This window comes from Taudactylus pleione, unplaced genomic scaffold, assembly GCF_031769625.1.
Source record: "Taudactylus pleione unplaced genomic scaffold, aTauple2 ptg000053l, whole genome shotgun sequence".
NCBI classification, from domain to species: Eukaryota; Metazoa; Chordata; class Amphibia; order Anura; family Myobatrachidae; genus Taudactylus; species Taudactylus pleione.
In genome coordinates, this window is record NW_028284455.1 from 34,599,322 (window position 1) to 34,625,640 (window position 26,319).

The 26,319-nt window shown below is 45.1% G+C and overlaps 1 protein-coding gene across 1 annotated transcript in view; it reads left to right on the plus strand.

Annotated features, from left to right (window-relative positions):
- The first annotated feature begins 1,146 nt into the window (after positions 1-1,146).
- The window catches only part of SH3BP5 (SH3 domain binding protein 5), a 98,106-nt gene continuing 72,933 nt past the window's right edge, over positions 1,147-26,319 (plus strand). The window contains exon 1 of the mRNA XM_088463773.1: positions 1,147-1,515. Coding sequence (XP_088319899.1) covers positions 1,432-1,515 — 84 coding nt within the window. The 5' untranslated portion in view covers positions 1,147-1,431. The remainder of the gene's footprint in view (positions 1,516-26,319) is intronic.

Sequence of the window (26,319 nt, forward strand, 5' to 3'; positions counted from 1 at the left end):
CTGTTCCTCACCCAGTAAGCCTCCTACACAGCTGTTTCTGTTTCAGTTAATGACTGTGTTTTACCTACATATGAAAATGATGATCATTATCACCTGTTTGGTATGATTGGTTAATTATACACCTGACTACAATCCTAGAAAATCCCTGACTTGATTTAAAGAATATTGATTTGATTTTGATTTCACTTCTGTTCATTTACTTAGCACTTTGTTAATTGCTAAACATAAACTATTGACACTTCTATTTTTGAAAGCATTCTTACTTTGCAGCATTTTTTCCCCACCTGCGTAAAACGTTTGCACAGTATTATAAATATTATATAGGCAAAGAAACTATTTTGAAGTAAATGGATGTTCTGACAGCAACTTAATTTAATCATTACACAGCACATATATACTGTACCATACCTACTATAGAATATATGCCTATTTATGGCTGTCAGGCATATACTCTTGCCAGCAGTCATTTGTATACAGTAGGTGACAAACAACCTCTGAGATAAAAATGGGCAGTGTTGGAAGCCCGACCTGATGTACCCCGATTTTCTATTCAGGTATAAAACATGCTGCAGCCTTCTCTGTTTTTGCACTGCAGAATCATGGCCAAATTACTAGGTGGCCAGTATTAAACGGTAAATAATCATTTGTGGGCCCATTTGTAACATTAGTAAGGGCCCCAGTGCAGTCCAATGGCACAGCCATCCATCAGATGTGGGCCCCATAGCAGCTGCGCCTATGGTCGTTACCCTCTTGCTTACCTGGTAGACTGGTAGTGGTCACTAGCTACACTTGCCACTTAGGAATAGATATCATTGGGCACTACTACTAGCCAAACATAAAGATCAGATACGGACTGATGTCAAGAAAGAAATGGATACAACAAGCAAAATTATTTTAATTGATCTTTGAAAATTTTGTAAAATACATTTATATTTGGATGATTATTATATATAGCCTATTTTATATGTATGTATATTCCAAGATTACCAGGCCTCCCTCAGGTCACAGACTCCCAAAATGCATATCAGTCAGCACTGACAAAAACTAGTCTTTAACCTGCTCCCAGCACCACTCTCTCTGCAATAACCTCACCCACATAATTATTATCAGCTTTGCTCTGTTTTTTCTCCCTGCTGCTTCCCAGCACTGTCAGCAATGGAGGGCGGGGACTGACAACATCCCCTCCTCTCTCTGCTGCTGCTGCTGGTTTCCATTTCCAAGCTCAGGCTCAGCAGCAGCTTTTCCTATTAATCTGGCTATCGGTAGCCCATGTACAGCAGGGCAGGCAGGCAGGCTGGCACTGGCTGTTATGTAGCAGAGGAGAGGCGAGCAGTGCATGCACAGGCTCAGCTGCTGCAGTCGCTTTCGTGTGTACCTAGCACCCAGTGATTAGCGGGAGCTGCAGTCACCCTCCTCTATGTCTGCAGCATAATGGAAACAATGGGAATACGAAAGAAGGGTCCGGAGAATATGCAGCCTGAAGAGGAAGAGGAGGAGGTGGACCCTCGGATACAGGTATGGCATGGGAATGAGATGTGACATTGGCATTGTGTGTGGCACACTGTGCCCAGGCAGTAAGGGAGGAGGTGTGTCTGGCTTTCCTCGCCAACACAAGGTCGGACTGAGACTTGTGTTCCTTAGACGGCATATTACTGCCAATGTTTTAGTTTTATTTTATTTATTCTAATACTTGCTGCAGTAGTATCCTTTTGTAGCCATTAGTGCTGGTTATAATAATTTGCCCAGTATACATTTGTACACACAGTATGTATCACACATGTTTTTTACAAATATGTCAGTGTATTTTTTGTTTTTATATGTATTGAATTTTACAATGAACTAAGCCAAACTACTAGTGAGTGCATTTGTTTTACATGGATATCATTAATCATGCAGTTTTGTAATAAATGCATTAAAAATAGTAAATGACTGTTGCATGCTTGTGTATATGTGCCAGACTATTTGTATATCTATAGCGGATATAAAATATACATTTACTGCTGATTCATGATGTCGTTGGAATGCTGTAGTAGACGTCCAATGGGGTGGGTTTACCGAACATCATAATGCTATTCATTTCATTTACATATAAAGCGATGAAAACTCAGCAATTAGGATGGTGGATGGGTAAGCATTATACTGCAGACAGTGAGACTCTCAGACACCAAACCATAGGGGATGTATAATAGTTCTTATCTATTTGTGGGCACAGCAGTGTGCAATTCACCATACATTAATGCCAACTTTCCTTGTATTTTTACCATACATCTGAAGATAATGTAAGACTCAGACCCTGTTTATGCCCAGTATAGCACCTTTTGTTTCTGTTGCAGCACATGGCTACAATACAAAGGGTTGCCTACTCTTACTGTAATAACACTACTGTATTTCTAGTATGCCTTGTAGTGTGAACAATTCCTGTATGTCAGCCTCTAGTACAAAGCCGTACATGCCATTATACTGTATGTGCATGTATATAATTTTTTTTTATTAATAGCCACATTAAGTAATTTGAAGTAAAGCACTTTGATAAGGGTTTATCTATTTTCGTTATTTAGCAATACACTGACTAAGGATAGTTTCCTATGAAGTGACATATATAGGCTACAGAACATCTATTTAGACATCTTTCTAGTTCTCCTTTTCTCCACAGCCCTGTAGTGCAGACAATAGACCACTTCATGTGAGGTTTTCCCTGTGGTTTTTTATGCTGGTTCATTACCGAGTGTCCTTTTAATAGGGTCCACAATGGCAATATGTTTTTGTTATGCTTCGATGTGAGAAGTGTGGCTACTGCCGTCATTTATCAGCACGTACCCTCCTCCTGATCCCCAGACGTGCCTCCTTTTCAATGCTCTTTTTTCTGGTTGCCAGCAGCCTAATACTGTCTGCAAAGGTTAATATGAAATGCGCAGCAGATGTTTTCACATGGGCATTGTTGTTTAATCTGGTGGTGGTAATCCATGGAAGCTGGAGAGGTCTCACTGCTCCCTACTGACCGTTATAGGCAGGGTGGATGGATGTAATGCCATCTCATTACATAGTTGTGAAAAGCAATGCTTTTCGATACTTGATAAGTAGCATGTAGCCACTGTCTATGGGGATGATGGTAGAATGCACTAAGGGTCCCATTTAATAACGATCCTTATTACCAGGAGCACATTTCATTTAATATCGCAGTGATAATAAGGCAGCACGGATGGTGTAATGGTTAGCATTACTGCCTCACAGCACTGAGAACTCTGGTTTTCTCCCACACTCCAAAATATACTGGTAGGTTAATTGGGTCCCAACACAAAAAAAATTAACCCTAGTGTGTATGTGTGTGAGCATGTGATGGGGCATATAAAGTGTAAGCTCCACTGGGGCAGGGACTGATGTGAATGGACAAATACTCTCTGTAAAGTGCTGCGGAATATGTGTGCGCTATATAAATAACTGGTAATAAAATACTAACGAATATTCCGTTTGTATATAATATTACTTCACCATCCTGCAAGGTCCAGTGACTTTCCCTTCTTTGGCGGCATCCTCTGCTCTGTTGCTAGCAGCCGATCGCTGCCAACGACTTACACTTGTCACCCGGCAGGGACTCAGCATGCTGAAGCCGGAAAGGCTCTTGCTTTGTCCCATGAGTGCTAAAGGGGTTATGTCTCGGTTTTAAAATGGGGCCACAAGTAGGGTTATGGTGCATACACACGATCAGATTTTTTCTTCAGATATGGACGATAACGATTTAAAAATCGTTCAGTCGTTCATATCTGAAGGAAAATCGTTCATATCTGACATGCCTGAACGATGGACGATCAACGATGCGCGTTCCCGTTTGTCAGATAACGATATCTGACATCTGATGGGTTTGCAGTCAGACTTGGACGATTCCATTCATTTTAATGCAGTCAAAAATCGTTCAATCTTTCAAATCGTTCAAAACTTTGGTCAAATCGTTCAGTCGTTCATCTGACAAATCTGACAAGTCTGACAAATCTGACCGTGTGTACGCTCCATAATGGAGCGTACACACGGTCAGATTTGTCAGACTTGTCAGATTTGTCAGATGAACGATTGAACGATTAAACGATCTGAACGATTTGAACGATTTGACCAAAGTTTTGAACGATTTGAACGATTGAACGATTTTTGACTGCATTAAAATGAATGGAATCGTCCAAGTCTGACTGCAAACCCATCAGATGTCAGATATCGTTATCTGACAAACGGGAACGCGCATCGTTGATCGTCCATCGTTCAGGCATGTCAGATATGAACGATTTTCCTTCAGATATGAACGACTGAACGATTTTTAAATCGTTATCGTCCATATCTGAAGAAAAAATCTGATCGTGTGTATGCACCATAATGGAGCGTACACACGGTCAGATTTGTCAGACTTGTCAGATTTGTCAGATGAACGACTGAACGATTAAACGATTTGAACGATTTGGACGATTTGACCAAAGTTTTGAACGATTTGAACGATTGAACGATTTTTGACTGCATTAAAATGAATGGAATCGTCCAAGTCTGACTGCAAACCCATCAGATGTCAGATATCGTTATCTGACAAACGGGAACGCGCATCGTTGATCGTCCATCGTTCAGGCATGTCAGATATGAACGATTTTCCTTCAGATATGAACGACTGAACGATTTTTAAATCGTTATCGTCCATATCTGAAGAAAAAATCTGATCGTGTGTATGCACCATAAGGCTGGAGAACTGTCAGATTTCTGTAACTTTACCCTTTCTTAAAAAGTGGTGAATAGAACCTTTTGCCAGGTTTTATGCCAGCAAAACAACTCAATGGTCTATAAATAGAGCACTTTATATTAGAACACAAGTTGGTCTTATATAAAAAGGCACTTTAGGGGGAATTCAATTAGGTGTTAATTGAGTCCTGTGAGCTATTCTCGCTGCAGACTTGCACCACAAATTTCAGTTGCAATTCAATTTCAAACTCAGTGTTTTTTTTTTTTCAAAGGAAATTTGTGTTATTACACCACCCTCCTGAGCAGGTGATACGAAAAGGAAAATCGTAATTTTTAGGAAAAAATGACAGGGCACAGTGCAGAATCTCTGCTGCACCCCTCCCAAAGAAGAATCATGCACTTGGAGAGGTTTAACTAGCATAATTTGGCCAATACAAAGACATGTCAGTTTTCAGGGGAATTCCTTTAAAAAGCTCAGTAATGGGTAAATTATGTGGGACAGATATTTGGAGGGGTGTAATGATGGGGGAGGGGTTTTTGAACTTGCAGATGGGAGCTAAAGGTGTTTATTCAGACTTTTTACAAACTTATATAAAAATACTACAAAATCACTGTACAGTACAAGCATTTTCCTGTGCCCCAAAAACACGTGTTTCCTATAATTTTTAAACCATTATTAAAATGGATGCAGAATTCCTCCCTTTAAAATGTATGCTCTCATCCTACAGTTTGCCCTCACCCTCTCAAGTAGTATATCAAGAACCTCATCTCCTCCTAGTCCTCAAATTCCGACATCACTTCGCCATTTTCAACTCCCTCCTCGCCTTGACTTTGCCATCTACTTTACATCTAAAACTGACTCCATATGTCAGAACATTTCCCACCAGACACTCATCACTCTACCCCTCCCCACCCATCTTACCAACCCTGACATCTTTCTCCCCTGTATCTGGAGAGGAAGTCATGGCCCTCATCCGGTACTCCCCCCCCTTCCTCCTCCCCCCTTGACCCCATCCTTCTGCCTTTTCCCATCTTGCCAACCTCCTCTATCTCTCCATGTCATCAGGCACTGTCCCTTCTGCATTCAAGCATGCCCTTGTCTCCCCCATTCTTAAAAAACCTAACACTCTCTCCAACTACCAACCCATCTCTCTCCTCCCTTTTGCCTCCAAACTCCTTGAGCATATTATAGGTAAGAAACTTCACAGCCTTTGGCGCTGCCTTTGGGAGCAGCAGAGAAGATCAAAACATAAGTCACCGACTCATAAATCAGAAATACAAATAAAATTGATCTTACAAATCCGCGCTATAAAGTTGTTCCAATTCTTATTCCAAACTCCAGATGTTTTTTTTGCATATGGACTTATATACTGGAAACATCAAGAGAAACTATTTTGTCATAATGTTCAACATTAAATTTTCTCACCCCAATGTGTGGGTACTGAAAATGATAAGTGACGAGTCCCAATCCAGAAAGTTCCTTTCAGGGGTATCAAAAAGTCCCGTGATGAGCACCCCACACGTGATCGAAGTTTCATGCACAGATGCTTACATGTATGCTTACTTTTGTAAGGTATGTTATAAACCCGTAGCAGTTTCTTTATTATCTTCCATATGCTGCTCCACAAACAACGTATAATTTAGGTCCAAAAAAAGATTTTTTTTTATTTCATAAACATCATCTGCCCAGTGTGACCCATATTGCTTACATAGCGGTATTCCCGGGTTCCATCTTCCGCAGTAATCCATGTTGGGATATACACAGGGTATGCATATGTTCTTTTTTATGCAGTTAATAAATTGATGGTGGTACAGCCATCTTTGTGATTACTCCTGTTTCTTTTTGGGATCTTTTTTTTTTTTACCTAAATTATACGTTGTTTGTGGAGCAGCATATGGGAGATAATAAAGAAAATGCTACGGGTTGAACATTATGACAAAATAGTTTCTCTTGATTTTTTTTTTGCATATGGACTTATATACTGGAAACATCTGGAGTTTGAAGTATTTGGAACAACTTTATAGCGCGGATTTGTAAGATCAATTTTATTTGTATATCCTTGAGCATATTGTTTACAACCGCCTTACCACCTTTCTTTCCTCCCACTCCCTTCTTGACCCATATCAGTCTGGCTTCCGTCCTTTCCACTCCACTGAAATTGCTCTCACGAAAGTCAGCAATAACCTCCTTGCTGCCAAATCCAAGGACCACAACTCTGTGCTCATTCTCCTCAACCTCACTATTGCTTTTAACACCGTGGACCACCCTCTCCTCATGCAAATTCTTCACTCCCTTGGTGCATGTGACACTGCCCTCTCCAGGCTGTCCGCTAATTTCTCTGACTGTTCCGTAGCTGTCTCCTCCATGACTCTTCACCGCCCCCCCCCCCACACTTCCACTAACGTTAGGTGTCCTCCCAAAGTTCTGCTCTTAGAGACATCTTCTATTCTCCCTTTATGTGGGTGATTCAATTCAACGGGAGGAAAATAGCGCCTGGAGGGATCTCCTGGGCTATTCAATTCACTGCAATGTTTACTCCGACGGCAAGCAGTTAAGTTGGAGAATGCTGGTTCTTGCGACTTACCCTGGGTGTTTAGTCGAGAGAATAGGCATTCTCCGACTAAAGTGCTGGCTGCGAGGTTGTTATTGCCGCGCTAAGTCGGAAAACAGCCTGGCAGGCACTTTAGTCAGATTTCTCCTTATTAGTCGGACTAAACAGAGTGCTGAATTGAATAGATCCAGGAGCTCCCTATATGTCCTCTTTAGGTGAACTCATCAGCTCTTTTGGCCTCCAATATAATCTCTATGCTGATGATATTCAGATCTACCTTTATTTCCCTGACACCCCCCTCCCACCTTTGTTCTCACTCTTATCTCCAACTGTCTCTCTGCTATCTCTTCCTGGAAGTCCCAGCGCTTTCTTAAACTTAACATATCTGACTGGCTTGATCATATTCCCACTCTCCCGCATAATCTCACTTCCCACAATTTCATTATCTATTGGCAGCGAAAACCAACTCCTCTAGCTTGTGCTCTGTGCGTGGTCTTGGAGTTATCCTTGGCTCCTCCCTCTCCTTCAAACCACACATTCAGTACGTTTCGCAGACCTGCTGTTCCCATCTCAAAAATATTTACAGGATCAGACCCTCTCTCACCCAGGATGCTACTAAGACCCTAATCCACTCACTGGTCATCTACAGATTAGACTACTGTGTAACCTCCTCTTATCTGGCCTCCCTGACTCCCTCCTCTCTCCACTCCAATCTGTCCTCAATGTCGCTGCTTAGCTCATCTTCCTCTCCAAACACTCTATATCTCCCTCCCCTCTACTCCAATTCATACACTGTGTCAGGTTGCTGCCTAGGATCGGCCGTTACTCAATTCAGCGCCGGCTTCCCCTGACTTCCCGAGCGGTAAGATGCCAGGCGCGGCGGTGGGTGACGTGCTGAGGATTATACCTGGGGTCTGCTAGGACATCCATGTGCTCGCTCTGTGATGTGGTTTCTGCGGTTACCGTCATGGACACAGCCATGATAGTCTATATCCTGATTAGCCCTTTACCCAATTGTAGCATTGGTTGCTGTCATTTTGTATTTATCCACGGTGTGTTTACTCAGTACTTCTACTGAGTACAATCTCCTAGAGTCATCTCCTGTGCCGGTCCTGCGTCTGAAGCCACAGTGCGTGTTTTTAGTACGTTATCCAAGTACCATTTCATCATACCATTCTCCTGTGACAGATGACGTATTCAGTACATACGCTGCTGCTTCAAAGTACAATCTCCTAGTGCCATTCTCCTGTGTCAGCCTTGCATCTGGATCTACAGAGTGTGTACTCATTACATTACCATAGTAAAAACTGCCAGTATCTTTTTCCTTTGCTTTCCCTGTGATAAGTGTTCTTCCATTTCCAGCTTGTGCCAGATACCTGACCAAAGGGCCGCGATCTGCTTGCTGGGTGTAGCTTAAGCCCAAATCCCGCTTGGAGGGGTCACTGGTGAACACTTCCATGTAAATTACACTCCGCGCCTTTGGTCAGGTCTAGCCAACATCTGGTACTAGTGGATGAGGAAGTCATTCATCCAGGCACCTCGCCTCCTGTTCCTACCCTAACCTGGGTCCACGTCTTCCAATACCTTGGCAGAGGGTCAGCATAGCCTGAGCGTGACACACTGGCTCCCCCTCCCCTTCAGAACCCAATTCAAGCTTCTCACACTCACTCACAAAGCCCTCACCCAATCCTCTCCTATTTACATCTCCCTTCACACCCTTGCTCACCTACTTTGCGCCACAAATTCATGCTGCCTCTTCTACCAAATTCTCTCCCTTGCTCTATCACTCTCTCCACCTCTTTACTAACCTTAAGATGGGCTCTTAAGACCCACTTCTTCTTCATCAAAGCCTTCCAGCTCTCATCCTACACCTTTGCTCCGTGATCCTTCCTCACTGTCTAACCCATCCATGTCACCCTTGTCTGTCTGCCTCTCTTCTTTAGAATGTAAGCTCTCACGAGCAGGGCTCTCTTCCCTCGTGTGCTTCTCCTTCCCTTACTTATACTATCATTTACTCCTAACTCCCCACAATGGCACCTAACACTTTGTTGCTGACTCCCTGCTACTTATTTAAGTGTTATTATCGCTAATGACCTTGACCTGCATTGGTTAGTATGGTTAATTACTGTGTTCTTGTGTGCTCATTTGCTTATGTACTTTGTAAGGCCCTGCAGAACCCTTGTGACAATAATATTAATAAGTGCAAAAACCATCCATTTGACACCATTAATGAGCCTCCAGTACTTTCCTTATGTCCACTAACTGCCTTCTATATGGTTCTGTTACTTCAGTTGTCACATTTTTGGGATTCAGGACGATTTCCCCACTTTTACATGCTCTTCATTGCAACATTGCAGTGAGTAGTGCAAATTGGCATTTCTAATGTTATTGCGCATTTCATGAAATTAGCTTGCATTTACAAACTTGCACCAAATTTAATTCCCCCATTTGTATTCATTACAAATAAATGGTGAGCTTCATCTGACAGTGTATGGCCTGCAATTAGTACTGGACCAGTCTACATGAAGGTCTTTTGGCTGAACGATCCCCCGAATGTGCTGGATGATCGATATCGATCATCCAGCACACCACCAACCCACCAACGACAGCCCGTGATCAACGATTGCGGGTCCCTATAGTAACCTGGTCGATATCGACCAGGTTGGCCTGCATGCACGGTCAATGGACGATATCTTTATCGTCATACGTGCCCAAGCATCGCAGGTCTTTGGTGGGTTGGAGGCACCGAAAAATGCACAATATGAATGATAACGATATTATACCATATCGTGCATTTTAATCGTACCGTGTGTACGCACCATTTCACTATGTCTGGACTCTGTTTATGTTTTACAGTATTTGCAGCATCACATATTGTAGCATTTTTATGGCAGCTAATTACACTAAACATATTCATTTAGTCTTCTGTCCACTATTTAATATATATTATTGTATATACATGAAATAATGTACCTAAGTTGTTTCTCCTGGTGTCGATGTGAAAGTTACGTAGTGACTGACATCACGGTTGATATATTTCACAGTTCAGTTAAAAATATAGCACAGAAAATGTGTAACCTCTGCCATCATTATTAACTAGTGTAGATGCAGTTGTTCAAACAGAGCTGGCATGTTGTATATTTTCTAAAGGGAAAATACTTCTGACTGTCTTTTTATATTTTTTTTATGTGTTTGTTTTTCATTTTTCCAACACTCTTACCTGTCATATTTTATACAATATGACTACTTAGATACGTCTAGGTCATTGCTTTTGTAATTTCATTCAGGAGTACCCATAAAGATTTCTCTAGCCATCCGGGTAACTGTAAGCCTGTTGATTTCAGAGTTGCAATGTATTGGTACAAAAATTGCAGCATCCCAGTAACAAAAGCTATTGACTAATGCTGGCCATACACCTGCACGACCAGCATACGTTCCGATTCAGCATCTGATTCCCCGGAGCTCCCTGACAGTCCCGGCAGCATATTTGTTGTTTTTCTTAGCACACGATATGTCGTATGATCGATCCTGTGCCTCACGCGCTCATTAGGGAAACAGTCATTGAAATGACTTGAATTGCCGTACAATGGATCGCATGAACAAAATAAACAGCACGATCTCCACACGATACGATGGAACATATGGGCTGCACATCTGATCATAAGTTTCGATTATAGGAGCTGTGGGATCGCGCATCGGATCTTATCTTACTAAAATAATACACGATTTTCACAAGATCCATCGTATGACTCATCGAGAATCGGCCAACCGGCCTGAAATCGTGCAGGTGTATGGCCAGCATAAGATACACCTCCGTACATCCAGTGTGCATATTTCCAGTTCCCTTCCAGCAGTCTAAATATTGTTTTATTGGTCATCATAAGTTGTACACGAGAAGTGTATGATGGAAATTAAGTTTATATTTTTATAGAAATAGTTGTTTAATTTCAATAGGACACTATTATCCAAAGTGTATAACTTACATTAATGTTCAAATAAACTATGTTAAATTAAAAATGTTATGGCCCCAATTCATCAATAAAATATTGATGGTAAAGCGTAGCAATACACTGCTTTGTGTGTTTGCACTTTCGTGAGCTGACATGCGCAGTGGAACAGACAGCCCAGATTTGGGCTCTCTGTTCCACTAATAAAATAAATGTGAAAACCAAAAAAGATTAAAAATATATAGAAAAAGTTAAAATGAAAATTTTTGGAGAATAAAGCATTATTTTCTATAATTGTCATCTGTTCTCAACAGTCTGAGATAACAATTAGAATTGTGATCCTTATTAAATGAGCTTCCCCTTGCAAATTATTGCGTATATTGGGTTAAGTGGGCAAACCATAGTGTCTCACTTTCACATTTTCATCTCTCGTTATCACAAATATCTCCGGCATGTAGGTGGATCAGGTGTGTTCAAAATGAATAACAAAGAGAAATATGTTAAACTCATGAACTCCAGCCCTTTTTTTTTTGGCAGAGGGTTGTTCAAGGGCATGATGACATGATTTGCTGTAAATGGCGTAATCCTATCCCTACTACAGAATGCAGCAAATTTTGTCATTGTGCAGTGGCAGTAGGGTTGGCATCTCCTGGCTGGCACGGGTAAAAAAAAAAATCGGCAAAGTAGACATGTTTAAACTTTAAACTAGATTTAATAAACTTTCTAGTAGATGAGGGTTTTTTTGTGCAAATCGCCTACATACATTTCTCCGAAAAATTGTTAGCTATTTATTACTTTACATATATATTTAGGAGAAAAAGTATGGTGTATAAAAAAGGATGGCCAGTATCGGCACAATCCACAACAAACATGCATTGCACAAACACAATTATAACACAACAGGGATTTACACTCTACCTTCTAACTTGATTACTCATCCGATAGGGTGATGACGCTGTCCCCATCTGGTAAGTACACCAACAGCCCAGTTATCCGCTTTAAAATCTTAGTTCACCGCACTTGAGTTAACGCACCTATCTTGCAGTAATTTCACTTAATGCAACTATGCGGGCTCCAGCTTACCATATTACCCATATTACCAATCCAATTCTAAAAAGGTGTGCGCTGTAGTTTTCTATGATATTTATTATGTTAGTATGGGGAAATCATCCTGTACCCCCAAAAAAGTGAAAACTAGCATTGGATAACAGTATAGAAGTATATTAGTGGCCAAACGCCAAAGCAACTAGTGCTCTAATGTGTCAAATGGCTGTTTTCAAGAACATTGATGGAAAGATAAAATGTAAGTGTTTTTCAGCAAATTTATGCTCATAAAAATGCATTTTTGTGCCATTTTAGCCCCATCAATACAACACGCCCATATACTGGCCCCACATCATTGAACACATTATTCTGCATTTTGTAGAATATCACACCAACAATAACGTCATTATTGGCCAAATTAAGCTGATTAGAAACTTCCAAGCAGGGGCGTATCTATAATGGGTGCAGGGTGTGCGGTGCATACGGGCCCCCGGGTCCAGGGGAGCCCACACCGCACACCCTGCACCCATATTATTTAAAACTTACCTCTCCAAGGTCCCGCGTCGGATGTCTCAGTGCTGCTCAAAATGTCGGAAAATGGCTGCCGCAACCATTTTTCCGGCGTTTTGCACTTGCGCAGTGAGGAAGTCGCCGGGAAAATGGCGACCGTGCCATTTCTTCAGCGATCTGTGCATGTGCAGTAGACTCTGTGTGGTTCTGAACCAAGTCCCAACATTTTATACCTTTAAAATAGGAATTTTCCTAAACTAAAAGCTGTGTTAAATCCTTTGAAAAGTTTAATGAGGCTAAATTTGCGCGGCTAATTGGATATAAAAAAAAACAGCCAGCCGTGATAAAGTTGTATATAGCCGCATTAATCTCTGAAAACGGGTTAATTCGGATAATTGAATATGCCCCAAGCCTTTAAATAATCTCAGAAACAATGTAGGTTAAGACATGTGATCAGCACACATGCCAGCCCCCGTCCTAGAGATTTAATCTACCTCTTATGTCAATCATTTGGTTTCTCTTGTGGTGACATCTTGTGTTAACACAATACCCTAAATAACATCTGCATCAGAGGTTCCCAAACGCGGTCCTCAAGGCACCCCAACAGTTCAGGTTTTAGAGAGATCCATGGCTGAGCACAGGTGGTTAAATCAAATTGAGGTACTAATTAAGTCACCTGTGGTCAAGCATGGATATTTCTAAACCCTGAACTGTTGGGGTGCCTAGAGGACCGTGTTTGGGAACTTCTGAACTTTAACCTATTTATTTAATTGTGCTGTTGTGTGTACAAATGAACAAATGTGAACATAACTTGCAGATTGAGCCAGCAGTTGGTCTTTTTAAGAACTGTTTTCATGTCGGTGACTTTCTGTATGAATGCTACAAGGAACAGAGGGCCTAATTCAGACCCGCTCGCGAGCGCTGAGCGCTCACAAGCGGGTCGATGGTGCCCTAATGCGCATGCGCACGACGGAGGGAGCTCCGTCGTTCGCATGCGCGAGACCCGCATAGCGACAGCCAAGCTGTCGCTATGGGTCTCGCACCAAAGGGGGCGTGCTGTCGATGGTGACTGACAGCACGCCCCCTTTGGTGGGCGTGCCGGTCCGTTGCTACCCAGACGGAGGCGTTCCCATGGGAACGCCTTCCGTCTGGAGCCGGCCCCACTGACATCACTAGTGATGTCAGTGGGAGTGCTTTTGGCTCTGACAGAACCAAAAGCACTCCTGGGCTTGCGGCAGCAAGACCCTACCGCAGGGTCTCGTCGCAAGCCCGATGGTCGCGATGGTCTTGACCATCGCGACCATCTTTTTGGCCACTTGCATAAGCTGTGGGTGGTAACCCACAGCTATGCGAGCGGCCAGGAGGCCGCTCCATTTTTAGGTAGGGGGGCCCTGATTCAGAGCGAGTGCTCTGGTCAGAGCGTCTGGCTCTGAATCATGCCCAGAGTTCCCCATAACATGCCTTCCAGCTGATGGTGAACTGCTGCAACAATAACATTCTTAAGTTACTGTTTAGATAGGCTGTGCTAATGGTTACAGCAGAGTTTAATTTACTAAGATTTCTTATCTTCTCTACATTCTGATTGTATTTCATATTAACCCATCAATGCACAAGAAATCATTTAAGGTTGTGCTAGCAATTTCCATCCCATTCCCACAGTATAGATTTCTGTTTTATGTGGTCTTCTCTTGTCTTCATCTTTTTGTGGTATTTTATAGGGCCCTATTTACTACAATCTGCATTTCAAATGCGGTTGTAATGTGACCTTTCCCATAAATTAAGAAATATCACAGGAGTTGCTCAAAAATCCATTGCAGTGACAGAGGGAAACCCCTCCGCAGTCTTCTTACTGTATTTTTCGCGCATGCTCCGACGACTGGTGGAGGGAGACAAGACCATAGCAGATCATCTAAATGATCATTTTTGCTCAGTATTCACTACAGAACAAGAGGGGAAGGGGCCACAGTTAAGTTGCTTTATAATAATGAGGTAGATACAAGTACATTTACAGAGGAAAGGGTCCTAACAGAACTGGCAAAAATGAAAGTGGATAAATCAATGGGGCAGATGGCATGCATCAAAGAATACTAAGTTGGGATGTACTAAAGGAAAAATGCGGTAAAAACTAAATTTTCAGGGAATTTACTGCATTTTCTTAAGTACCAAGCCTAGGCCGCCCGATTTTTTTCGATGCAGAGGCTATCGCCGGGTTTTTCTGGTGCTATCCTATAGAAGCCTATGGGCTTCTTACTGCATCCTGCTCCAGATGCTTCGCTGCCGTCTCGCCACCCCGCAGTCGCCCAGCACTGCCACAACCACCCCCCCATCTCAGCCTTTTGTGTGCTGGCCCATACTGCTCCTGGGTTCCCCGCTTCCTTCTCCTCTTCTTCTGGGAACAGGGAGGAGGAGGAGGAGCCCAGGACTTCCTGCAGAGGTCACCAGCAGGAAGCTCCCGGTGCTAGGAGGGGGAGGAGATCCCCTCACCCGGTGACGGCAGCTTCGCAAAGGGCAGCTCTTATCACGAGTTGTCCTTTGCGATACTAATCACATATATTAGTACATATGCGATAAGTATCTGTGCAATGAGTACATCCCAGCCTAAAAAAAGAGCTTAAAGAGGTGCTGGTAACACCATTAGCTGAATTATTCAAACAGTCGCTAGCTACATGAGTAGTTCCAGAGGACTGGGAATATAGTCCCACGGCAAAAAAGTGGAAGCAAGGAAAAGGCAAATAACTACCGACCAGCGAGCCTTACATTATTAGTAGGGAAAATAATGGAAACACTATTAAGAGAGAGTTGTAGAACATCTCAAATGCAACAATTTACAGAATCCCAAACAGCATGGGTTTACTAGGGGGGGGGTCATGCCAAACAAATCTTATTGACTTTTTTGACTGGGTGAATAAAGTAATAGATCAAGTGGGGGCCGTAGATGTAGCTTATTTAGACATTTAGTAAGGTTTTTGACATGGTCCAACATCGCAGACTGATAAACTCGAAAATTTGCGATTGGATTCTAAGCTGGTTGAATGGATAAGAACTTGGTTGCAGAATAGGAAACAGAGAGTTGTAGTAAATGCAGTCTCAGGAGGGAATTGTGACAAGTGGTGTATCCCAAGGATCTGTTCTTGGATCAGTGCTTTTTAATATCTTTGTTGATGACGTTGCAAATGGTATTAAAGGAAAAGTATGCCTATTTGCAAATGACACAAAAATATGTAATGGTAGACACACCAGGAGAGGTAAGACAAATGATGGAGGATCTAGGTAGACTAGAGGAATGATCAAGAATGTGGCAACTACAGTTTAATGCAAAATCATGCACTTGGGTCTCAAGAACCCAAAGGTAAAATACAGTATCAAGGGTACTGTAATGGAGACTACAGAGGAGGAAAGGGATCTAGGAGTCACTATTTCAGGTGACTTAAAGGCAGGTAAGCAATGTAACAAAGCATTGAGGAAGGAAAGTCAGATGCTTGGTTGCATAGGGAGAGGAATCAGTAGCAGGAAGAAAGAAGTACTAATGCCACTGTATAGGTCATTGGTACTGGAGGCCACATCTCCAGAAGGATATAAATACATTAGAGATTGTACAAAGAAGGGCAACTAAAATGGTGCATGGGCTACATCACAAAACTTACCAGGAAAGACTAAAATATCTAAATATGTGTAGCTTGGAGCAGAGAAGGGAAAGGGGGGACATGTTAGAAACTTTCAAATAACAAGGTGCAGTAGGGAGACATTCTTCAAAGGAAGAGACGTACTCGAACACAAGTCCATGCACTGAAAGTGGAGGGAGGTAGGTTCAAATAAAATTTTAGTAAAAATGGCTTCCCTAAAATGGTAGTGGATAAGTGGAATAACCTCCCATCAGAAACAGTACAGTAGAGCAATGTAAACATGCTTGGGATTGGCATAAGAATATCCTTACAAAGAACTGAGGATCACATAGGGTTAAGATTACCAAAAGGTAAAAAATGGCAGACTAGATGGGCCAAGTGGTTCTTGTCTGCTGTCAAATTCTATATGTTTCTAGTGTTTACATGCTTCAGCAGTGTGCTTGAAAACCTAATTCAAAATATACTTGGTGATATCCACTGTGAAGTTAATGACTGTACTCTCATGTTATGGAGCAACATCACTTGAAATTTACATGCCGTTATGTCGTCACCCCTGCTGCTGTTTGCAAAATTGTTAATGTACTCTTTCTATGCTGACTGTATGAGTCAGTAGGAAGCTAGTCCGGCCTTTACCCAAAGCTATGTAAGCCCTTACTGTGATACTTTTACAAACAGAAATTATGAAGATAAACAACAATTACTTAAAACATTTTACAGTTTCATTATTTCGTCATTTCATGAGCGGTCTCGGTTGATATGAGGATTATGGGCCTGATTCAGAGATTTACAGAAGTTCTATATTTACGTAAATCTCTGACGTTTTTTGATCTGTGCAGATCTGGTACTGTGATGTCGCTTGCAGTGCCCCAATAGCCGAAGCATGATTGACATTGTGCTGGCGTTTGGGGGATGGTGACAGGGAGCGTTACAGAAAATGGCGGGAAGGGGGGATCGACCCGTCATCTGGACTGCTGATGGCAGCATCCTTTAACATGGCTTTACTGGTCCCAGCAGCGTGATTTTGCCAGACAGCCTGAGGGCTCCCCAGATGTCCGACGTTCACACAGTTGATGCATCTGATGCTGCGGATGACAGGAGCCTGCAGTGGGAGTAGTTTTACTTTGCATATTTTAGCACAGCCGCTGCGTACAAAGACTCATTGCCTGTGCTTGTATGTAAATCTCTGAATCAGGCCCTATGTTCATAGTATACATGAAGGCTACTTTTTTTTTTTTTTTTTTTAAAGTGTGAAGGAATTCTGTAACAATCCTCTTCAATGTAACATGCACAATTATTAATATATGCAAACAAAAGTACATAATTGTTCACAAGAGACGTAAATAAGAAGTGATACTGAAATGGGGGAAAAAAAAAAGAAGTGAAACTCAAAATCTTATTATGTATGCTGGGAAGACATTAAAATGATCTGTGAACATTGAAGACAATAAAACCATAAGAAGCGCCGGATCTCCGCTCCTGCACAAAGCACTAATTAAGTCTGCACATATATGCGTCAACACTGTCTGTCCGTTTTTGCTTACTGGAGGTTTTTTTTTTTTGATATTTTTCAGTTTGTTTCTTTTATTTGGTCAGTAACTCTAGATCACATCTTAATGGAAATGCTCATTACCTGGACTACATTTATTATATTTTTCAAATGTATTTATTTATTTTTTTTAAATGAAATATATTAAAGTAAGATATTTCTGCTAAAAGGGCAGATTATCATTGATTGAGACTAGTGCTTATGGTCATCAGATCTTCACAAAAATAAAGCATTGTCAAGTGAACAACTGAAAAATGATTTTAATCGAGCAATTTTGACTTTTAAGAAAATAGAGAAAAGGCAGCATCCTATATAACTTATCAAATCTTATATTTATTTTCAGCAGGTGTTAAAATCGGTAGTAAAAAAATATTTTCCAGTAATGTAGGAAGCTGAATGCGTTTAAGCATAAGCAAAAAAAAAAATAAATTGTAGAATTCAGCCAAGATAATTTGTGCTACAGAGGAAATCTACAATTTCCTCCATGCTAAAACAAGCAGATATACTGTATGTATTATTTACTTTGCATTGTTTGTAACCTGTCTGGGTAGTTAATCCTATGTCCATTTCCTATTTTCTTAAAGGGACAAAACCATAAAGAGTAATATATTAGTGTTTAGTTTCTCTACATCTTAAGGATATGTTAAACTTAAGGATGAGACATGCTATTCCTAGTAGTAAAAGTATTAAATACTATAATTAACAATCATTTTAATTGAGTAGACGCAACTTATATTGGAATGTAGAAAGGTGTTACAGAGAACCCTTTTTGTGAAAACTCTTGGGATAAAATACATGTGGCAAACGGCTGCCCCTTCTTCAGTGTGACAGTATTCCAAGCCTCAGGGCATAGTTGCCGACTTTTTTGGACCCCCCCTTATAGTAGCTCCAAATGCGTAGGTCCAAGAGGCAAATGCAAGGGGGTGGTGATGCATCAAAACACCCTCCCCACTTACTAGGGAGGTGAGTGAGATTCAGAATGTTTTCTGCTTTCTAGAGAGTCAGGGAGAAGTCCCTGCAATTTGGGAATCTTCTTGTCATTGTGGAGGTGTGAGCAAGTATGACTTGTGGTCCAGTTGCAAGCATCCACTCTTTAGGATAGTCCCCCCCCCCCCCCCCCTCCCATTTGTTGCAAGTGGAGAATGAAGGAATACATATGTGACAAGGGTAGAGTGCACAGGGAATGCGAGGCCTATGTGTTCCCCACTCTACCCTTGTCACACAAGCTACCTCTTGTTATGTGCGTTTCTAGCTCCTCCACCTCTCCTACCTGCTCTTCCAGTATTTCTACTTCAGGGTCCATAGGGTATCCACAGGATACCTTGGGGTATAGGTGTGACGTCAGTCGCAGGGCACCAAAGAGTTAAGCTTTCAGCCTCCCAGGATGCACTAGGTCCCCCTCCTATACCCCGCCCCCGGGCCAAGGCACCTCAGTTTAGTTTGGTACCCGGCCAGAGTCGGGTGCACCTGTTGGAGTGGGGGCTAGAAGAGCCCCTGAAGCTTTTTCTTCATGCAGCTGTGGCTGCACATCTGGATGAACAGCATGGACAGTCAGTCCTGACGTCCATGCTGTCTTCCCTACACCCCGCCGGTACCAGAACGCCGGTACTGATCCGGGGATGCTGGTGGGCGTCTGGGGTCACAGCTAGCGGTGACCCCAGATGCTCCGGACCATGGCCGGATTCAAGGGGGACAGAGGTAAGCAGCGGGGTCCCGCGGTGGGTCCCCGCTGATCACATGGTCCTAAGTCCCCAGGCAGGGGGCTCCCTGGGGACTGGCTGCAGCGTGGAGCCAGGCGACCAACCTGCGCTTCCACTACCCCCTGGGACAGCGGACCGCAGCAGAGCGGTAGCGCTGCGGCGTCCCAGGGGTTAAATGCATGCCAGGGGAGCGCGCCTTCCCTGTCTCACAGCCGGCGCCTCCCCCGCTGCACACAGCCCTCTCTGCACTGTGCTGAATGGTCCTGTGTCAGCGCTCCTCCCCCAGGCCAGCTTCTCTCTGCTCCTCGGCGGCCATCTTCTCTGCAACGCATGGTGAACGCTGCTGGAAGCCTGGAAGGAAGCATCGTGGTCTGGGTCCCCCCGCATACCTCTCCTCCGCTGTGGCTCAGGTCTGTGTATGCAGCGCTGTGTCCTACCAGGCCCTGTGTCTGTGTAGTTGAGTGATCAGCGCTGTTAGTGCAGGAATTGTTATTTCTCTGCATTGTATGTGACTGTGCTAGCGCTGCTGCCTGTAACTTTATCTTCTCAAAACTGTCAGCTTTATTACTGTCCCTGTCCTTTCTGCTAAAGCCCTTGCAGTGCGGTGCTGCAGGGTGGTCTCTCGCCTATTTAATACTTAATTGGTGAGAGAGGTCACATACGTGGTGCCATCATGTCTGAAAGTGATTTTCCCCTCCGGCTACAGTGTACCACGTGCAAAGTACCGTTAGCGGAGGGGGAGGGTAGCGCGGAGGGCCTTTGCCGGCAGTGTTTGTCCATGGCGCGGCCTATTACGGTTACAGCACCGGTACAGGAGCCGCCCTGGGCTTGTTTCGCTCAGGCGTTAACAGCTTTAGTGGGCCAGTTAGCTCCGCAGCCCGCGTTTACTCCGATGGGTTTGTCCCAGCAGTCTGTGGTGTCGTCACCCATGCAGGGGTTCCCACGACAATTGGTGGTACCCCACAGTCTCCCTATTTCCCCGCTCCCGGGTTCTCAGGAGCCAGCGTGGGTTAACTCCCTGACGAGTTCTGTACAGCACTTGTCGGATGTGTTGCAAGGGGAGTCTGTGATGCGGCCTCATAAAAGGCCGGTGGCGTCTCTGTCCGCTCCTTATGAGGATGACGAAGGGACGTCTGATGATGGGGAGATTCTGGATCCTTACGATCAGGAACCTCTCCATACTAAGGACGCTGATGCTAAGTCCAAAGTATATATTCCTGGACTTATTCGGGCGGTCCGCACAGCCTTGGTGATTGAGGACGAAGTTCCCCCAGCGGCTAAGTCTAAGTATGCCTTTTTCAAAGATGTGAAGGGCGAGGCCACAGTCTTTCCTCTTTCGGGTCAGTTGGTGGACCATTTAGAGGAGGCGTGGAAACAACCTGGCAAAAGATACCAGCCGCAGAGACGCCTGGCGGTGGCTTATCCGTTCGCGGATAATTATTTTGCTAAGTGGGAATCCCCTCCACAGGTGGATTCTCACGTGACCCGTCTTGTCCGTAGTGCCACATTGCCGATGCCGTCCATGTCCTCCCTTAAGGATGCTACGGACCGCAAGGTAGAAATCTGCTTGAAGTCCGCTTATTCCCTTGCAGGGGGGGCAGCACGGCCGGCTATGGCCATTTGCTGGGTTGCCAGAGCGATGGAGCGCTGGGCGGATTCATTAGAGGCTTCTTTTGAATCCGACTGTCCGGCCGAACAGGCGGAGTTGATTGGCAATCTCCGTGATTCGGCCACCTACATCAACGAGGCGGCTCTAGACATTAGTACGTTGGTGTCTAGAATTTCTTCAGCAGCGGTAGCTGCTTGTCGCACCTTGTGGCTGCGATCCTGGAAGGCGGACGCAGATTCCAAGAAAGGTCTGGAAGCGTTGCCGTTTACCGGAGAAGTTCTCTTCGGTCCGGATCTGGATAAGATTGTGGCCACGCTGGCGGCAGCCAAATCTGCTTGTCTCCCGTCGGCCGCTGCTCCTTCTGGTTCTGGACCATCGTCCTTTCGGTCATCTAGGGCCCAGGGCAGGCCCAAACCACAGTCGTTTCCTCGACAGGCTGGCCCTAAGAAATCGGTCAAGCCCCGGAAGCAGGCATGGAGTACCAGACGTCCGGCCCCCAAGCCAGATGACAAGCCTGCGGCCTGATGGTCCGGGCCTCCCTTTGGGGGATCCCAGGGTGGGAGGCCGCCTGCTACAGTTCGCCCAGTGTTGGTCGACCACTACGACAGACACTTGGGTTCTGGAGGTGGTTTCCCACGGATACGCCCTCTCCTTCCGGCACAGACCCCCGGCTCGATTCTTCACCACGGGTCTACCATCAGACCGGAGCAAGGCTACGGAGCTGCGGAAGGTATTGCACACTATGCTCCAGGCTGGAGTTATAGTGCCTGTTCCATTCTCCCAGAGGGGCCAGGGTTTCTATTCAAATCTATTTTTGGTACAGAAACCCAATGGGTCATATCGTCCGATTCTCAACCTCAAAGCACTCAACAAGTCTTTGCGGGTCCCGAAGTTTCGGATGGAGACCCTACGGTCCATCATTCTGGCGCTGGAACCTGGGGACTACATGGTGTCATTGGACATACAGGACGCTTACCTGCATGTCCCTATTCTTTTGCGCCATCAACAGTTCCTCCGGTTTGCAATCCGCAGCGACCACTTCCAGTTTCGGGCGTTACCTTTTGGCCTGGCGATAGCACCACGTGTTTTCACCAAGGTGATGGCGGTCATGGCGGCTTCTCTGCGGCTGCAGGGAGTCCGCATGTTGCCGTACTTGGACGACCTGTTATTGGTGGCAGGATCTCCAGAGCTCCTGTTACACCACTTGGACCTGACCATTGCGCTACTGCAACGGCACGGCTGGCTAATCAACTGGCAGAAGTCCACTCTAATCCCGTCTCGGAGGATTCTGCATCTTGGAGCCTTATTGGACTCGGGACAGCAAAGGATCTTCGTGACGGAGGACAAGATCTCTGCTTTACAGTCAAGGGTGCGCAGTTGTCTGCACAGCCGCCGGGTGTCCTTACACTCGGCGATGAGGTTACTGGGCTCCATGGTGTCGGTGTTCGACATGGTGGATTACGCCCAGTTTCACTCCAGACCTCTGCAGCACCTGATCCTGTCCAAATGGAATGGGCTGCCTCAGTCTCTGAAGTCCCAGACGATTGTGCTCACCCCGGAGGTTCGCCTGTCCCTTGCGTGGTGGTTAAAGACGACCCACCTCAACAAGGGATGTCCGTTCTGGGTTCCAAATTGGGTCCTGTTGACAATGGACGCCAGTCTTCGGGGCTGGGGAGCAGTTTCGGGTCCACACTTGTTCCAGGGCAGGTGGACGCCGACAGAAGCGGAGCTTCCAATAAATATCTTGGAACTCCGTGCGGTCTTCAATGCTCTCCAGCAGGCACAGCGGTTTCTCCAGGGTCACCCGGTGCAGGTCCAGTCGGACAACGCTACCACCGTGGCCTACATAAACAGGCAAGGAGGAACTCGCAGTCGTGCGGCTCTCGTAGAGGTCTCTCGGATCCTGGTTTGGGCGGAGCGCAATCTTCCGGCCATATCAGCGGTCTTCATCCCGGGAGTGCTAAATTGGGAGGCGGACTTTCTAAGTCGCCAGGACGTTCATCCGGGGGAATGGTCCCTGCACCCGGACGTTTTTCAACTACTGGTGGACAGGTGGGGTCTTCCAGAAATCGACCTCATGGCGTCCCGGCACAACAACAAGTTGCCGGTGTACGGGTCTCGCACAAGAGACGAAGGGGCGTCTCTGGTGGATGCTCTGTCCGTCCGGTGGACGTTCCGGTTCGCATACCTGTTCCCTCCGGTCTCCCTTCTTCCACGGGTAATCCCGAAATTCAAACCGGAAGGAGGGACGCTCCTGTTGATAGCTCCCGCGTGGCCCAGACGGCACTGGTTCTCAGACCTTCAGGGTCTGTCCGTGGACAGTCCTCTGCGGTTGCCGCTACGACCGGACCTTCTGTCTCAGGGTCCTTGCCTTCACCCGGACCTGACTCGGCTGTCTTTGACGGCGTGGCTGTTGAGACGGCCATGCTGAGGTCCCGGGGGTTTTCCAGCTCTGTGGTGCGTACCATGTTACGAGCTCGGAAACCGTCTTCCGTGAGGATATACCATCGCGTGTGGCATACGTTCTTCCAGTGGTGTCGACCGAGAGGTTATGCACCGCGGGAGTTTCGTCTGTCTCGGATTCTCGCCTTCCTGCAAGCGGGACTAGATCATGGGCTTCGTCTTGCTTCTTTGAAGGTACAGGTTTCGGCCCTATCTGTCTGGTTTCACCGTAGGATTGCTACAATCCCGGATGTGCGCACCTTTATGCAAGGTGTTCTCCGTATTCAGCCGCCCTTTGTTCCACCTGTGGCGCCTTGGGATTTGGCTGTGGTCCTGAGGGCTCTCCAAGGACCGCCGTTTGAACCACTGGGTCATTGGATATTAAATGGCTAACAGCTAAGACTGTTTTCCTTCTGGCCATTGCTTCGGCCAGACATGTTTCTGAGTTAGGGGCTCTTTCTTGTAGACCCCCTTTCTTGGTTTTTCACGGGAACAGGGCAGTGCTCCGCACTCGGCCCGAGTTTCTTCCCAAAGTTGTTTCCCAGTTTCATGATAACGAGGAAATAGTTGTTCCGGCCTTTAACTCAACAGGTCTTTCCGTGGGTGAGGCCTCTTTGGATGTTGTGCGGGCCTTAAGGACTTATGTTGACCGCACTTCTTCGTTTAGGAAGTCGGACGCTTTGTTTGTCCTCTATGGCTTCCGTAAAAAGGGTTGGCCTGCTTCAAAGCAAACTTTGGCAGCCTGGATCCGTATGGCTATTTCTGAAGCTTATCTTCATGAAGGCCTACCGGTCCCTCCTTCTCTGAAGGCTCATTCCACTAGGTCTGTGGGTCCTTCGTGGGCAGCTCGACGTGGTGCCTCGGCAGTTCAGATCTGCAAGGCTGCTACGTGGTCTTCTGTCCATACCTTCGTGAGGTATTACAGGTTTGACACCTTCGCCTCTCAGGATGCTTCCTTCGGGCGGCGGATTCTCCTTTCTGCACAGGAGCGTCCCCACCCTTAAAGGATACTTCTTTGGGACATCCCCAAGGTATCCTGTGGATACCCTATGGACCCTGAAGTAGAAAATATGAGATATGGTAAGAACTTACCCTTGTTATCTCTATTTCTACGAAGTCCATAGGGTTCCACAGGACTCCCGCCCTGTCGCACCTGTGCTGCAGATGGGCTTTGCTCTGGTCACCGGTTTTCCGTCTCCCTCTGGTGAGAATGTGATTCTTGTATGTGTCCAGATCTTTGTTCTCTCTCTTCCTTCTCCTCCTCCGGCCTATGGCTTGGTAACTAACTGAGGTGCCTTGGCCCGGGGGCGGGGTATAGGAGGGGACCTAGTGCATCCTGGGAGGCTGAAAGCTTAACTCTTTGGTGCCCTGCGACTGACGTCACACCTATACCCCAAGGTATCCTGTGGAACCCTATGGACTTCGTAGAAATAGAGATAACAAGGGTAAGTTCTTACCATATCTCATATTTTAATACCTGCTGCTAGCGCAGAGCTATGTTGCTACTTGGTCAGAACTTTTCCAAAATGTTGGGGACCTATTTTCAAAAGAGATGGGTAATATTCACCTCTTGAATGAATAAATAACAACAAATCAAATAGACCTTACTCCCAAGTGTCCCTGTCATTAAATTATCAGTCCCCACATTTAAAACATTGACCCTATTTTGCATTATCAGACTATACAATATATCTGTTTATCTTCAGACGTCCGACTGTCCTCTTCCCCCCCCCCGGTAACCTTCACGTACTGCCGGATCCAAGTCTTATCCTGCCTCTGCTCCCCACCTGTCGAACTCCCTTCCATGCCTGACCAGGTTCTTCCCAACCTTCACTCTTTTAGTTTGTTCCTCTCAGCCCACCTCTTCACCAATGCCTGCCTACCTTCCACCTGATACAATTTTTACCACTCGCTCCAACTGGCCCTGTCCCACAACTCCCCCTGTCTCCCTATGCCCTCTCCTGCTAGATCTCTCAAGTCTAAACATTTGCACACTGTCCATGCTCAAAATTGTATGATTATACCTGTTCTGCTCATTTACACACGTTGTATTGACCCACAACTATTCTCATGTAACTTTTAGTTATGTCTCTCTTGTTTAATTTGATTGTTTGCTCACCGGTGTAGCGCTACAGAGTTTGTTGCGTCTTAAACTTTGATGATGGCACTAATCTTTTTTCTGACAACTTGTCTGTCGTAAGCTGGAACACACTTAAGTGAACCTGTAGCTGATTTGGCAAGCTATACACACTTACCATTCGGCCGCTCAATATGTCTGGCCAGACTTCAACAACTGGGCGGGCATTTAAATTTGCACATGCCAGTTGTGATGTCATTGCTAGCGGTTCCTGTGGCCAGTGTACGGGTGGTTGGTGGGTCACCTGTATACACAGGCAGTTGTACCAGTATGTCTGCAAAGCATATCGGCATCGGCTGTGCTGCAGGGCCAACCTAATGTGTCTGTGAATTTATTTGTTCACAGACATATAGTCTGTAGAAGTGATTCCCAACCTCGGTCCTCAAGGCACACTAACAGTCCTGGTTTTAGTGATATCCAAGCTTGAGCACAGATGGTTAAATCAAAATAACTAAGGTACTAATTAATTTGCCTGAGCTTAACTATGGCTATCCTTAAA